The 16588-nt window shown below is 44.1% G+C and overlaps 1 protein-coding gene across 1 annotated transcript in view; it reads left to right on the top strand.

The window, feature by feature from the left end:
- RAD51C (RAD51 paralog C) overlaps positions 1-16588 on the top strand; it is a 32743-nt gene that overhangs the window by 4036 nt on the left and 12119 nt on the right. The window contains exons 2-7 of the mRNA XM_020786959.3: positions 1410-1668; positions 2452-2618; positions 3352-3485; positions 6242-6373; positions 10233-10299; positions 15800-15860. Coding sequence (XP_020642618.3) covers positions 1410-1668; positions 2452-2618; positions 3352-3485; positions 6242-6373; positions 10233-10299; positions 15800-15860 — 820 coding nt within the window. The remainder of the gene's footprint in view (positions 1-1409; positions 1669-2451; positions 2619-3351; positions 3486-6241; positions 6374-10232; positions 10300-15799; positions 15861-16588) is intronic.

The raw sequence follows: 16588 nt of genomic DNA, 5'->3' as shown, positions 1-16588 counted from the left end.
TATGTGTGTGCATGTGTCTGGTCTCTGGGTGTCTGTGAATTTCGTTGTATGTGTATATACTTACAATGACAATAAATTATTATTATTATTATTATTATTATCATTATTTGAAAATGCAAAAAACAAACTGGCTGGTTACAGTACTGTATTATTATTAGCTGAATGTTTTAGGTTGGGAATTCAATTCCCTACTGTGTTTCCTTGACAAGGGCTGGACTGGATGATCTATAGGGTCCCTTCCCTATATATTCTGAATTCTAAGATGATGTTGATTAAATACAGACGTTGAGTCATTTATTGTTATTAGAAAAGGGAAGATGCCCTCTGTGAACGTTTGTTTATTATTATTTATTGTTGATGTTGTTGGTAGAAAATGCAAGACAGTCCTTGACAGATTTATTAGTAGTAGTATTGTTATTTAGAAATGCAAGACATTCTTTGGCTGGTTTATAATTATTATTTGAAAATGCAAGAAATAATATTTGGCTGGTTATTATTAGCTCAGTGGTTTAGGTTTCTGCCTGTGGAACCAAAGGTTGGGAGTTCGAGTCTACTGTGCTTCTTTGATGAGGAGGACTTGATCCACAGGGACTATTCCCTATAGATTCCAAGATTATTGTTATTGCCACTAAGTGTGTATTCTTATTTTCCTTACTACACATTTGAATTTCACTTACAGAAAAAAATGTCATTTCCCACCTTTCCTGGGGATTTACATAGGACTTAGGGCAACTAAAAACAATTCAGAGCAATGATGAAATACAGTAAAATTCTGAAAACAGTTAACAGGATAAGTGAAAATTCTGTGGTACTTGATTCTTAATAGATATGGACAGAATTATATTGGTATTTTTATTATCTGGTAGTTGTAACCACTGGGTGTCACTGTGGCATTGTACTTCAAAAGATTTCAATTCTAGTTAGTCACTTTGATTTATAGGGGGAAATGTAAATAAATCATATTTTAGATAAAGATTAAAATAGAGGAGAAATGGCATATGATATGATCTATATTTAAAAGTATAGTACAAACAGAGAGTTTCATATTGAGATTCCCTCCCTCTCTTTCTACAATTTTGAGTGCAAAGGGATTTAGAAATTCAATTACAATTAAATATAGCACGGTTAAATACTATGGATCTTAATTAGAAACAAAGCTTTGTTAAAATGTGTGACCAGTCTCCATCTGCAACAAAAGGGATATAAAAAAAAACCCAAAACAGACATTAAAGCCTTCTCTTGAGATAATTTTAATTAGGAAAAGAAGGAAATTCATTTCAGGCAGCCCAAGCGTAGTTGCAAAAAAACAAAACAAAAAAGAAAGATGCTATACAAAGGTTTGCCGGTAGCGTGCTTCTTTTAACAAGGAACAATGAAATTAAAATCTATTCTGTATTTTGGATTTTCAGAAACAGGAATTTCTAAAGAGGAGGCATTAGAAATTTTACAATTAATCAAAGGGGAGCAGCAAAGTGATGGAACCAAATCTTCGGATGAACTGGCCTCCGTCAGGAAGTATACTGCGCTCGAACTTCTGGAAAAAGAACAAGTTCAAGGCTTCGTCATAACATTTTGCTCTGCGCTGGATGAGATCTTGGGTGGAGGTTTACAGCTGACGAAAATAACAGAGATCTGTGGAGCACCTGGGATCGGCAAAACACAGTTGTGGTAATAATCACAATGATTGTAACGATACAAACCTATGCCTAAATTTGGGCTCTTTCCTGTATTTGCTGTCACCCTAAAGGACACAGTTATTTCTTTGCTTGTTGGTACAACCCAGTCTTGAAGGGAAAGGACTGTCGTGTGGTAGAACGGGAACTACTTGGCATTCGGACACTCCTGAGTTCGTTCTGAGCGTCTCAAATTAGAGAATGATCTGTCTCTTATCTGACATGTCAGAAAGCTGCTGCCAGTCAGAGTGGGCAGTGCAGAGTTAGGCAGACAGAGAGCCTGGCCTGGTAGAACAACAAAATCTCCAGTACCCTTTGGACCTCAGTTCTGGACTTACTTCATGTCCTCTAGGAAACTCTCACCTGTTTGGCCATTGTGGTGTTTGAATGCAGGGTGATACTATTGGCTTAGGCGGTCTCCCTCCTCCCCCCAAAAAATCACACCTGTCGAAACTCATCTTTGCTGTTTTATCCCCTGAGATCCAAAAGAAAGGGGATTTCCTGACCTCCTTTGGAAATTAAAATGGCGATTCTTCCGTAATACATAGCTATCCTGCCGTTTTATTCGGATTGTGACTCTCTTGTAGGTTGCCTTTAGTTTACTACAATATAAATTGTAATAAACTTGTCCAAGTCCTCCGATTTTTATTATTATTTATAGGCCAGCTTTCTCCCAGGACGAGGACTCAAGGTGATGAGCTGGTTTCTGTTAACCTCTCGTATTGGTGCCTCTTTGCTCACGGTGACTGTCTCTCTCTCTCTCTGTCTTGTCTGTCAGCATGCAGCTGGTGGTGGATGTCCAGATCCCAGAGAACTTTGGAGGGCTGGCTGGGGAAGCTGTTTTCATAGATACTGAAGGAAGCTTTATGGTCGACCGAGTAGTCGATATGGCAACCGCCTGCATTCGACATTGCCAACTTATTGCAGAAATGCACCCAGAAGAAGGTTAGTTACCAGGCCCCATTCTCCATTTTAAAAAACATAGGAAGCTTTCTTAACTAGGCCAGCCTGTTGGTATATTTATTTATTTGAACCATTTTCAGTTTGAATGGCTCCCAGAATGGCATACAGATCAATAAAATGAAAAAATACCTGACATAAAACTTACAGTCTAAGCTAGAATAAGAGTATGGCAAAAGAAGGAAGGGATAGAGCAAAGAAACATAGAGTTGATTTCCTTTTCTCTCTGAACCCCTTTCTTCCAACTTGTGATATTATGAGGTTCTTATAATGACCATCTGTAAGATATAGGGTTAATGAAACTAGCTTAGTATTAATCTCCTATGACCATCAGTTGCTCTCCATGACTGAAGAGGAGTCAGTCATGGAGAGCAACTGATTTTTAAATAGACGTGTCTATTTAAAAATTAAGGTTTGCCCTCCTAACTCATAATTGTATTTTTTGCTTGAGGTTCGAGTTTTTGCAAAAACCCTTTGCAGCTGGTTAAATGGCAAGATTTTCATCTTTTTTTTTTTTTAAAAAATACAATTTTGGAAGAGGATGGCTTTAAATCTCATTTCACTAGGCTGGGAAGTACTTTGTTTGACTTACGGTCGGGAATTAGGCTTTTTCTTAGCCCTTGCCCTGTGTTTGGCTTCTCTGGGCCTAAGAGCCGGTTTGGCGAAAGGGTAGGATGGTTATAAACAAGCTGTTCACAGAGGTGGTTTTCTCTTTCAGACCACCAACCTGCTCTGAAGACTTTCTCCCTGGAAAACATTCTTTCACATATCTATTACTTCCGTTGCCATGACTATGTGGAGCTGCTGGCACAAGTTTATCTCCTCCCGGACTTCCTCTCTGGACACCCAAAGGTAGCAATCAAGGAAGAAGCTGTATGTGGGAGAAGCAGAAGGGCAAGAGGGTGGGTTGCTTTTTGTCATGAGAACGGTGTGGCTTTTCTTGGTCTGGTTTGCTTTGTCGGCTTTGCTGGACCAAACTTGGGTGTTACATTGTGTGTTACAGCCAAAAAGGGTGTCACAGTTGTTTATGTGCAGTCCCGTTTTTTCAAAAAATGAGGGATTTGGGGGGCATGGCACTCACAAAAGGAAGATGAGATGGGAATGGCAGAGGAAAACAGAGGTTCTTCAATATGACTGGTGGTATTCCCCTGCTTATCACCTCATCTGCTACTTCTGCAACCAGCTGGAAAGGCTGTCCGCGGTGAGAGTTGAGGGAGGAAGGCCTTAACTCTACCCTTGTTGGTTATTGCGGGGGGAGAGCAACCATGGCTAGAAGTGTATTTGCTAACCATGGCTAGCATTTAGATTGCTGCAAACCTATCTGAGGATTGTATTCTTGAAGGTTGAGTATTCTTTTGCATCTGTCGGGTCTGTTTTTGAGAAAGAGTATCTCTGGACATTATAAGGCATCACATTTTTTTTTAGCTATCTTGTGAATCAGCAATTATTTACATTAAAAGAATAAAGTGTTTTACTTTTTCTTGCCTAGACCAGATATTTTTGGACAATCTGACATCTGTTGTTTATAAACTGACTGGTTCTTTCTGTCGCATCAGGAGCTTCTTGTTGTTGTTGTTGGTGGTGGTGTTGTTGTGAAAGTCTGGTGTGCAGCACCCGAACTGGTCCTCCAGGAAGGCTGTGCACAGTTTCCTTGGATGGAAATTTATTTTCCACCAGAACCACAGGCGGTTCTGTTTTCCTGCCTTCTGGATAAAGCTGTGGAAACCGTAGCTGTCTTCAGTGGATGTCCTCTGCATGGCAGGATTTGGTGCACACGTTGTCTCCGTAGAGGAGAGAAGCTTGGAACACGCAGTCTTTCCAAGGCCGAAGCAGCAGCTAAAAAAGGATGTCCCGGTTTTATGTTATTGATTCTGCACATCAGTGGAAAATAGCTCAGGGGCTGAAATGTGTCGAACCTCCCGCTTTTGCTTCTCTGGGTAACCATGAAGCCCTTCTTCCATCCTGGGAGACATGGTGCTGGAAGGTGCCCAACGCCTCATCCATGATAAATAACCAAATGTCCAGATAATATTTTCACACTCTTGATTTCCTTTGCACGCTCCTCCCTTTTTCTTTTTTGCAGGAAATTTTCACACAATCATGTGTGTGCCTTGTATGTTTCTATCACATATTAAAAAGAAACCACAGTGGCTTGGAAAATATGTCCCAGGGGATCCTATTGCGATTTTGGAAGCTTAATGGGGTTTTCACGCTTAGAAGTGGTCCATGTGGGTCCATAAGCTTCCCCAGAAACTGGCTTTACCTATTAGAGTTGATCATTCTCCATGCAGTGTGCGACAGAAAGGAGTTTGGGCAGGTGACATAAAAAAAGGAGAAGCAACTTTGAAAAGCCTGAAGAGAAAGACAAATGATTTTTTTTCTTAAAAGCAACTTTTCAAACTTCGGCAGATAACTTTATCAGATTAATTTAAAGATAACTTTGAAACATTTCTGGGCCTTTTGATACAACAGGTTTGATTTTGGGTTTTATCTGTGCACGAGTATGTGGAGAACAGGGAAAGCCTGTTAAACTAAGATCGACCTAAAAACACATCTGCATTTTGGGTTTAGAAATTCCAGCCCTTTTTTTTTTTTAATTGTCAGAATCTCTGCCCGCTCCCTGCTGTGCTCGGAGCAGAGTTTGTTAGTTGGATTAAGGGCAAAGATCTTTTCCATCTTGAAGAGTATATGTGGGGAGAAACCTGGATGGGCGAATAGTTTTCTCAGTTGGAAAATCTACGGCAGAGGAAATCAGATAAATCGTAATTAAACCAAAGGGATGGGAAAGAGCCTTGAGCATCCCGTGGTGACTCCTTTCTGAATTATGAATGAAACAGTTAGGGGAAGCAAATACCCAGTGGTGGGGCGGGAGCGGGAGGCAGCCTGCCTATCACGGCGGTCGTGCTTCTAATGTGCATTTTAATCCGTGTGCCTGTGGGGCCAGCAGTCTTAATACCTAGCAACTTGGACATATACTGGGCACATAGCAAGTCCCAGTCCAGCACTCGGCAATGCATCCTACTACCTCTTGCAAATTAAATTACATCAAATCAGTTCGATCAATCAATACTGGGTTGTTGTTTTTTCCTGTCTAGTTCAGGGTTCTTTTCTCTAATTGGCAGGGGCCTTGCAGAGTCTGGGGGCAGAGAAAGATCAGAGATTCTGCTCTCTGTCATCTTTCCGAAATGGAGATAAAATGGGATATGTATTTTAAATTTTTAAGCATATGCCGTAACATAGATTTACACCCCCGTCCCCTTCAAGGGCAGAGGTCGGAAAGACAACACACACCTCAGTTCCTAGAAGTGGGGCTCCAAATATTAAAGCAGAACTTTCCAGGGTGACAGGCAGAAATCTTTCTTAGCCCTGCCTAGAAACCTCTGGTGTCATCTGTGGTCTCATATGGAGATGCTAACCTGGATCTAAACTTGCCAAACTTCCAGAACCAGATGAGATGAGGTTACCTTTGAAAAGGTATGGTGCCATTATTCCTTACTCTGAATAAAAAATAACACAGGCATTTGCTTACACTCACACCTGTCCCCTTAGGCTTTTCCGACATTGATTTTAGGAGAATTACAACTGTTCATTTTGTCTCCTGTCATTAGATACGCTTGGTTGTGATTGATGGAATAGCCTTTCCTTTCCGACATGGCTTTGAAGATCTCTCCCTCCGAACAAGGCTCCTGAATGGGCTGGCTCAACAACTGATCAGCATTGCAAATGATCACACGCTGGCTGTAAGTTTAGGGTGTTCATTAGTTTGCTTTTCTTCTAGGGAAGGGGGAAGGGTCGGGGCAGGAATAAATGAAGAGCATTTATTACTATTAAGAGGACGTTGCTTTGCAGCACACTCAAGATTACCAGGCACTTGACAAATAGTGGCCCGGCTGCCACTGCAGAATACAACTCCAGAAATGTGCTGTTTCCGAATGAACATGGAGAGACACAATATGGAGACGCAGCAGGCTTGATCTCCTTGGAGAATTTCCACTCTCTCCCTGAGGTGGATGAGTCAAAGCTAGCTGCTAACCAGTTCGGAGAGCCCTGAAATTATTTTAAGGTTTAAAGCAAATTATTCAAAAAATTGGCCAGACGTGATGCCCATTGCTTCTGGAACGAGACTGTTGCCAAGACGAAGTGCTTCTTGCGGTCTTGCCCCGCCAGGGGCTCTGGATTCAAGAGCAACCCAGAGCATCACATCTGGCTCAGTTTTTTTTTTTAAATAACCTTGTCTAATGAAGACTTAGGGAGAATTAGAACGTTCACCTTGTTTGTAACTTTTCAGTGATCCAATACAGGTGTTACCCATTCTTGAACATGGATCACGCAGACACTTTTTGCATTTGTCTTTGAGCTGCTTTTCTAAAAGTCAGCAGAAAGGGCGATGAGCATGTTTTCCTGGATAGAGAGTTCCACAGTTCAAGCAATGCTGCAGAGAAACGCTCTTAACCTTCTGGCTGCCCACTGTGCCTTAGACACCCAGGAAAGAGCTGCCTCTGCTGGTCTCAAAGAGCCAGAAAGGATGCGTGGGATGATCCTGTTCCTCCCCTCTTGTAAATGACGAGGCGTATATTTTAACTCTTTAAGAGTTTCCTGTCTGCTGTTGATCTTCAGACACTGACCCCTGGCCTTCAGGAAAGAGGCCAGCCGGTCATCTGAGAGAAAAGCCACTTGGCCAGCAGCGGAGGCGGCGTCTGTGTGTGGGAGACCTTCCTCAATATCCTCTCTTGAAATGTCATTGTTCTCGTACGCCCTGACCTCTGCTTGGAGCTGTTGCGGACAGGATCAGCTTCCATGCCGGTGGAGGGCGTGCTTGAGCTGCGGCTATATATAGGCAGGCTTTTCTCATTCCGACCATGCAGGGGGAAAAAAAGAGAAGGATTTGTTCAGGAATGGAGCTTACGCAAGTGCTGGAATGGCGCTTGTCTGCCTCTCCCCTGTTTCCAGGTAACTTGACTCTTCCTTAAGCACCACTTTGGTGTGCAGACTGGGATTTTTTTAATTGCCACGCCGCTAAAAATAAACCCTATCCGTGCGTTGTTGGTTTTTTCCCCCGATGGGAGGCTTGTTAAGAGAACATAAAAGACCGTCTGGAAGGGACCAGAGGTTCATCTCCTCCAGCATTCTGTATCTTGCAGAGTTGCCTGAATGGGGAGCCTGCTAGTGGCCCTCTTCGACAGCTGCTGCTCAAACTGACAAATACGGGCGGGTGTCCGGTCCAGTATGTCGGAGTGTTAGACTACAGCTTGGTCACAGCCACAGAGAGGCTGTTACCCGTCTTGAATTTGTTTAACAGCACAAGCCTTGTTTTGACCAAGGTGGCCGAGGAGCAGCTGAGCTGACCTTAGGCCAGCTGAGGCTGTCCAGAATTCAAATCCTTCCATCCTGAGACCTATTCAGACTTGTCCTTGCCCTGGCCTCCCTGGGTCTCACCATTGTGGGGCTAGAGTTGAGAACTGGCTGTGAAGTGACGTGGCTTGTCTGTTGTCCTAGCTCTTCTCGGCCCCTTCTCTGCCTCTTCAGTTCTCTGAAATCTGCCAGCAGAAGGGTGTTTCTGCCAGCAGAAGATGCTTGGGTTTCATGTTAAGCCCCTTCCAGTTGGCACCTCTTTGGAATTGAATTGTACAGTAAGTGCCTTTTTAAAGCCACATCCCTTTGTCTTGCAGTAGCAGATTCCACAGTGAATGTCTATACTCTGTCAAGAAGCACATCCTTCAGTATGCCTGTGATCTTGTTCCAGCCACTGAGATTTAACATGATGAAAGATGTGGAAAAGCTTACACTGTAGCACTTTTCTTCACATCCTAGCTGTAAAATGGAACTTCCGTTAAGAGTGCAGAGTTGTTTGCTAAAACTGAAAGCCAGAAAAAAAAGAAAGCCCTCCGTGACATGACTGGCTTTGTATTACACGCTTCATCACTCAGCTTCATTGTTCTTGACCTTTTGAAATATGTACATTAGCTGATTGCTTTTCACGGTTTAAGCAAATCCACACGGATGTTGTGGAATGAGGGAAAGAGAGACAATAGAATCTGGAAACAGTATTGGTGGAGTGCAGGTGCCTTTTTGAAGCTCTGCTGTTCAGTGTTAGAACTTCCTATAAAAATTCTTCATCTGTAGTTGGTTAAAAACATAGATTTACGCAGGTCATTGTTGTCTGTAGCTTATGGGATCCAGTAGGGGAGCGAGTCCTGCACTTTGACCACCGTTTCTGGAGTTTCTTCTCCTTTTGGGGGGATCTCAGGAGTCCAAACAGATCCCAAAAGCCTGAAAGTCTGCCATTGCTTTATGTAGTCTGGGGAGATGCCTTAAAACATCTCTCTGAGGTCCTGTGGAGCTTCCATGTAAAAGACTCCTCCACAGCCCGTCATACCTGGTACTACCTTTTCTCGACAGAGCTAAAAAACAATTTGGTATTTTAATCTTCCTCTGAAGCAGAAATAGAACCGATGTATCACTATACCAGAGCCTCTTGGTATCACGCTCTCTGTGTACACGCACTGCTTTACTGCCTCTCAGAAATGAAAGCCAGTTATGTTTTTGTCCTACAGAATTTCCCCAGTGAGATTGGCTAGTGACCATGCCATCCAGAGGAATTCTCCGTATAGTCTGTAGTCCAAAAAGTAATTCGTCCAAATCTTAGCTGACTCGTTTCCTGCACCCTTTGCTGGACGAGTGCAAAGCTTTACATGTTTGCCCTAGTCAGCGTGGCCACTCGGTTGTTGGCTGTGGATGATGGGCATTATAGTCCAATATACAGTATCTGGAATTGTAAACAGACAAATGCTCAGAAGGTGGAGTGTTTCTCCACTCATTTCAGTTTTGCTAATATTTTTGTCAGTTTGTTATAGCTGTCTTACAGCCCCTCCCTGGTGGGTAGTAGACACCCAACTCCTCTCAACTCCGTCCAGCTTGGCTAGGGATCAGGGAGGGTAGGTGGGGTAGTCCCATATAATCTGGATGGCCACAGGTCCCCCAGGTCCACGATGGGGGGGTCACAGTGGTATTCTGTGGCAAAAGTGATGGCAGATTTTAATTTAGGAAAGAAGTCAGAATCTTTCTCTTACCTGAGCAGTGAGCAGAGATTTGGGGGCCAGGTGAAAAATGCCTCTTCTTCTGTTTATGCCAGAACAAGGCACTTTTTAATGAGTGCTACGGTGACAGTGGTGCTCCTTTGTCCAACAGAGGACTCTCATGACCCCAGAGCAAGGCTTTCGTTCCTTCTTGCTGCTTTTTAAATGGCCTCTCGTTTTGGCGCAGAAAGGAGAGGATCGGAGAGGACGTGTGCTCCTCACCCTGGTTGTTTTAGACCAGTGGTTCCTAGAAATCCTAGAAACAATTCACCACCAGCAGTGTTGGCCGGGGCTTCTGGGAGTTGCAGTCCAAAAACACCGGGGTGACCCAAGGTGGGAAACCCCTGCTCTAGACCTTTATTGCATTCACAGTTGGATGCTTTTGTCAGACCAGCCTGGAAGGCAGTGTTCCAAGGAAGTGCTCTTATTTTGTCTTACGGCTGCAGGTGTTATGTTTGGGGGGGGTGTCAATGTCTCACTTCATTCCTGTGTGGAACCCCCCTCACCTGCTTTTTTCCCCCAGGTGGTGTTGACTAATCAGATGACAACAAGATTTGAACAAAGCCATTCCGCTTTGGTGCCTGCCTTAGGTAAGTATTTAAATTAGGAGTTGGTTTGCTTGTAGAATATAGACTCTGCTCTTCAATCAAAACCAGAACAGAGAAGACGCCCAGATCATCACTCGGGACTTAGGCGGCCCCTGGTGAGACAGGAAGGCAGGGACTGGTGGAATGAAAACAGTAACCCAAATCATCATCATCATAGTAGAACTGCAGAGCTGGAACAGACCCTGTGGATCATGGAGTCCAGCCCCTGTCTAGGAGGCACAGCGAGGAGTCCAACCTCTGCCTCCACAGCCAGAGACCTAAACTATCCAGCATCCTGCCAAGTCACAAACGGTAGTAATTAAATCACAGTAGTAGAACAGGCCCTTTTAACCAATGGAGATTTAGTAAGTTAGCTCCTCCATAAATGCCATTGATCCCAATGGGCCTATTCTGTTGACTACTAGCAACAGGATTTAGGCCGTTGTGGTGGTGGATTCCATCCACTAAATGGGTGGGAATAGACCTTCTCTGGTTGCGGTTGTGCTCTAGAGTTGGGCACTAGAGGGGCGGAATATAAATTGTAATGAATACATAAATAAAATCTGAGACCATAAAGGGAGGCACCAGCTGAAAGGCCTGGAAGCTCTATAGTCCAACTCTGACTGTCACACCTGGAACAGACCATCGCTAATGCATTCACCACCCTATAGACTTGGGAAAGTCACAGATTTATACCTTTACAATCTTCCCTTGATGTCTCGCTGGTTGAGATGAATCGGTTCAACTTGAAACTTGGAGTTAGGTTATTTGTATAAGCTAGTCCCAAGGCACAAACTGAGTGCAAACCAGAATTTTAGCAAGCCTAATGAGGAAAGCTCGCCCTGGTTACCTGTAGAATGAAATCCTGCCACAGGATCTACCGTAGAGCCATTTTAAAAAGATATTTGAACAGGTGCAATCATTTGGTTTTTATATTAGTGAAATGAAGTATACAAACATTAAAAAAAGAATTAAGTATTATATTAAAATGGTAACCAAAATCAGTATTAAAACACAGAGCCCCTGGATACCTTCACGAACAGGGGAGAGGCTCAAAAACTGGCTATATGCCATCCACAAGTCCGTATGTTGCCTGCCCTCCTCTTAAAAATCTACTGGCTGGTCTTCACAACTTCCCAAGTTCTCAGAAATGTGGCATATTCACTGAAAATAAATGTGCCATATTTAGCATGGCATGGAATTTTTAACTGCCGCTGCCCTCACTAATGGATGCTGGATTCCCTTCATGATTGTAAGAGGGAGTCCCCAGAGTCTTGTTGAGGACTGATGCAAATCCATTTCTGCAAAGAGTAAAGAAGATGACTTAAAGCAGCTTTGTATTGACAGCTGAGTAGTGGAGGGGTTTTTTAGTAAAAAAAAAAAAAAAGCCTTCCAATTAGAAGCAGCACGCGTTTCTTCAGTCTCTGTGAGTCACATAACGATTCCCTTGGTTATTGGGGTTGAGGGGGTAGCCATACAAAAGTGACAGCCTCCCTAATGCGTGTGTTCAGCAGTTCAACCGCCTGGCAGAGATGTAAGATAAACTGAACAAAATAAAAAGCATGTCCTTGGAGGATGTTGGGATTTGAAATGGGCATACAGATAAGGACCTGGCTTTCAAACGCTGACCTTTTTCTCTTCTGTGCCTCCCCTCCCTCCGCTGTGTACATGCTTTTTGGCAGACGATCAGCCCACAAAGCAAATTAGAGCTAATAGATTGAAGGGCCAGCAACTGGCGGGGGTCCACTGGCCGGTTCCAGTTCCCTGTGGAGCCCCCTCTGGCCCCTCTTTTCTTTGTGTTCCTGGAACCAGCCCGGGGGGAGGTGGAAACAGACTTGAGTGAGAAAAATCCCCTTGCCTGCTGTCTTTCTCCCTGTATGTCCAGGTCATATGCACCCCCTGCCTACTTGTGTGCCTCCAGACCACTCCTTTGAACAACCCCCCCCCCAAAAAAAACATCCTTTTTCCGGCTAGGAAAGGAAAATGGCTACTTCTAAAATCCCCCCCCGAAGCCCTTGTTTTCATTTAAAATAAGGAGCAACCCTCCAGCACCTTGGTTCCCATATCCCCCCCCCCAAAAAAAGTGAGTCCTGTTTGTAAAGAGTCTCGAGGGGAGTCCAACAGGGATGTGAGAAAAATGCACTAAATTTATGCTGAGAAAGTTTCTTCAATGCCTGCATTTTAGTGACCACGTAATTCTGATCATGAACCAACTACACTGGGTTCAGATTGTCATCATCTTAGATGATGGCGGAGCTGAAAGAGAACCTCTGGATAATTGAGTCCAGACCCTGTCAGAGAGGCCCAGTGGGGGAATCGAACTCCCAACTTCTGGCTCTGCAGTCAGAGGCCTAAACAACTGAACTCTCCGGCAGTTTTATGTGCTTCTGAGTTCAGTTAAAAGGAGCTGGTTGTGAACTATAATGCCCAAAGGGGTTTGGCTTAGGACATCGGAAAGATGCCCTGCCTGCTTGGAGTTTGAGATCCTCTACAGAGGTCATGCGGCATATCTAACCACTCTGCAAAGGTAGGTTGGTACCTACTAGACACAGGGGCTTTCCTGTCCTGGCCCCTTGGCTGTGGCCCAAATGAGCGTAGGTTGGTCCCTCTCTGTGGAGCTTCTCACCGACAGTTGGCACTCTTGCTCCAGAGCTCCTCTGGTCTCGGAAACTTTGAGGACAAAAATTTGAGAGCTGCCTTTTAAGGGAAAGTTTGGTTCCGTGGGTTAATCTGAGATCAAATCTAATTCATTACATGTTAATCAGTTCCTATATTGTAAATGACTTTGGAAGCCCTTCTGGGCAGAAAGGTGGCAAGCTAACGTAATCAACCAGTCCATCAGTGCACTTATCGCACACTGTTGAAGCCTCTCTCCCCGTCCGAGACCAAGTTAAGAGCCGGGATGGTCTTGAGTCCTAGAAGCTGTGACTTGGGGAGTTAGCCTAGCTCTGTCCCATGCAGAGTTTTCGGGAATGCACTTGGACCCTGGCCTGGTCTAAGGAGAGGAGAACTAATCTAGATTTGATGGGAACAGGTGCGCCATACCAAAAAAACTGAGAATGGCACAAAAGCTTCCGTGGAGTTTTCAGAGGGCGGATTGTTTTTAATGTGTTTCCGAGGCATGGCTTTAGGAAAGAGATACTCACTCCTCTCATCAAGTCTCTGTTCTCCACCTCCTGCCATTCCTCTTCTTACCCAGGGTTGCTTTTAAATGGGCAACTCAGTGTAGTGGCAGCACCAGAGCTTGGAAGCATTGCTCTTTTTTCAGACTACAGTTACCAAAATCCCTGAGCCACCTTGAGATATGGGATCTGTAATCCTAAAGGGCGATAAGTTCATTTCCGGAGAAGCCACCGACGACGGTGCCGAATTAAAGTGGCTGATATTTAAGGTGCCACAAGAAACTTGTCGACATCCAGGAAAGTAACTTTTCCTGCCTTTGCAGTGAAGCCATTAGCAAAAATTGTTTCCTGGTTTGAAAAACGGGACCTTTGGCCCCTCAAGTTTCTTTTAATTAGAGCTGTTCCCCGTTGTTTGATTCATCATTTGGAGTGGGCCTTTAAGGAATCTGCTTCAGAGATTGCCCAACGTTTCAGAAAACTTCCTTCTCTTTTCTCATTCTGTTTTGTTTCTTGAAAGCCCCCACGGTTGCAGAAAGAGGGGGTAGCAGAGGCTGTTAGGCCCCAGAAGAATTAAGTTAAGGGCTTCGCTGAGTGGGTGTCTTGCACCACCGGGCTGATCCCAGAGATGGCTTTTCCTTGGTACACTTAGGAATGAGGTCAGATATTAATCTCCTGCCGGTTTAATTTAGAAACAAGGCTTTTTGCTGTGGAGCACAAAACCCGTTTTCCTCCCCACATGCAGGGAAATATGGTTTTGAAATGGAAATGGCTTTCATTTGTATAATTCATACTCTAATCTCAACTTCCAAATGTTAAATCTCACGCTTGCCGCCGTGATGAGAACTGGCAAAGGGGCCCCCGGGGTCTAGACATTGACTTTGGAGGATTCTTCTATTGCAAGAATAGGGCTGCTCTTTTCGCTGGCTTCTGGTTAATGAAGACATGAGCGGGCGGAGCGACTAGGAGCCCCAACGGATGCAGTAATTTGTGCTTCTGGAGCTGTCTGGAGACAAAGGGGGAGCTGCTCACAGCATTTCCCCCCTGAAATAACTGCTTAAAAACAACACCTGGTCCAGCTTCTGAATGCAGAGCAGTGGCTAGAATGGGCCAAGACGTTTTCTCAATAAATCTGTCTGGAAGTCAAATGACGCTGTCAGACGTGAGCTAAAATAATGAGATTACTTCCCTTCAAAAGCCTCACCGGGTTCTCAAATGTTAAACAGAGCAGAGGTCTTTGGGAGATCTTTGCATTACCCCTTTATTAACTCCCTTGCCTCCCCTTTTTACTTCTTTGTGTTGTTTTCTTTTTAAAACCTACATATGTTATCTATGGGCATCCCTTGCTTCGGTTTAGAACAATACAAGAAGGGCTCTAGCCCCCTGCCCACAGAGAAGGCAGCTTAAATGTATTTATTACACATGTCCTACTTTTTCAGGCGGTAGGATATAGTACTTACTCAGGCTTTGTTTCCTTTTGAAGCACCGTGAAACTTAGCATTGTGTAGTACCTGGATTTACTTATAGACATACAGATGGAACGTTCATGGAGGTATAAAGCAGTCCAGAAAAAAATCTTAATTTTTCTGTTTGCATGTCAGAAACTAAGCCCAGCTTTTAGTCCTCCTGTAATGTCAATTGTTAGTCAGTGGCTTGAAGGGTGAGACAATTGTGGTTGTTAGTATTGTAATGTACCATCAAGCCACTTTTGACATATGGTGACCTTATGAATCAGTGACCTCTACAAAGTCTTGTCCTCAGCTGCTCAGATCTTGCAAACTCAAGCCTTGGGGCTTCCCTAATTGAGTCAGTCCATCTCTTATTTGGCCTCCTCTTCTCCTACTGCTTTCAACTTCCCCCAGCATCGTTTTCCCGCAAGCGTGGGTGTTGTCTTGTGATGTGCACAAAGTACAACAAATGAGAGATGACTTAGCCCTTATTCTTTTCTGTGACTACCATTTGAAAATAAACATGTTTGAAAATAAGTAGATTCCCCAAACAGATGCCTGAACTAAAAATTAAGTCCTTAACCTGAAATGACTGAATATGGCTGTTCTATTTATTTATTTGGCTTTTATGCCACCCATCTAGACAAATCTATTCTGGGCAGTCCAAGAAAAAAAGGCAATAAAATTAAAATAATCAATAAAAAGACTAAAACAAGCCAAAAACCAGAGGAAACATTAAGCAGTGGCAGGAGGGAAGGCCTGCCTGAAGAGCCAGGTCTTCCGTTTCTAAGAGAGGAAGCTGTATTGTGTTAAACATCTGGGTAGGCCCTGAGTATTAGAGAAAAAAGAGGCCCTCTTTATGCAGCATCCTCTGTTGATGCTAAAGCACGAAGACGAGAAACTAAAATCACTTCTGTGTGTTTTGTATGCCTCTAGGAGAAAGCTGGGGTCATGCCGCCACGGTCCGTTTAATTCTGCACTGGGATAACAAGCAGAGGTGAGTTTAAAATACATGAAGCAAGCCACTGAGCCTATGTGATTTGGGGTTCATCTTGGCCCAGTGGCCAATACCACATGAGACATATGCTGTGGTGTAGAGGTTAGAGTAAGAAGAGGGGGGTGTTGTCTGTTTGTTTCTTCAATCGACCTTGAGGGACTGATTTTTATTTCAGCCAAGCATGTATCCAGGGGTGGGTAAGCTGTGAGGGAGCAAAAATAACATGTTTTAGCTTCAAGGTCTTACCACCAGTAATGAAGCCCTTAAGTATTTCAACTGTTTAGGATGGGGAGGGAGTTAGGACGACAAACCACCAAATAATGAGGTTATGCAGAATTAACTGGAGCCCTCTGGGGAAGCCCAGAGGGTTAGGTGGGTGAGATTTAGCCCTAAGTCCTGAAGCCGACCCCATTAGGCTAGAACGTCTGATGGGAAGCTATGGGTTCAGATCCCTGCACAGCCATGAAATTTCATCCTAGCTGGCTCAGAGATTTAGGTCTCTGGCTCTGGAGCCAGAGGTTGGGAGTTCGATTCCCTTGATAGACGAGCCAGCCTGTGTGGCCTTGGACAAACTGCACAGTCCGAGGGCACCCCGAGAAGAAGGGAATGGTCAACTACTTCTGTGTGTTCTCTTCCTAGAAAATCCTGGGAAGGGTGGCTCTAAGTCAGGATTGATGGCACACAGCTGCAGTAGGCATCTTGGTATCCGTAGCGGATAAGTTTCGAAG

Source organism: Pogona vitticeps, chromosome 7 (assembly GCF_051106095.1).
Source record: "Pogona vitticeps strain Pit_001003342236 chromosome 7, PviZW2.1, whole genome shotgun sequence".
Classification (NCBI taxonomy): domain Eukaryota; kingdom Metazoa; phylum Chordata; class Lepidosauria; order Squamata; family Agamidae; genus Pogona; species Pogona vitticeps.
Note: the sequence above shows the minus strand (reverse complement) of the source record. Positions and strands in the feature narration are given on the sequence as shown.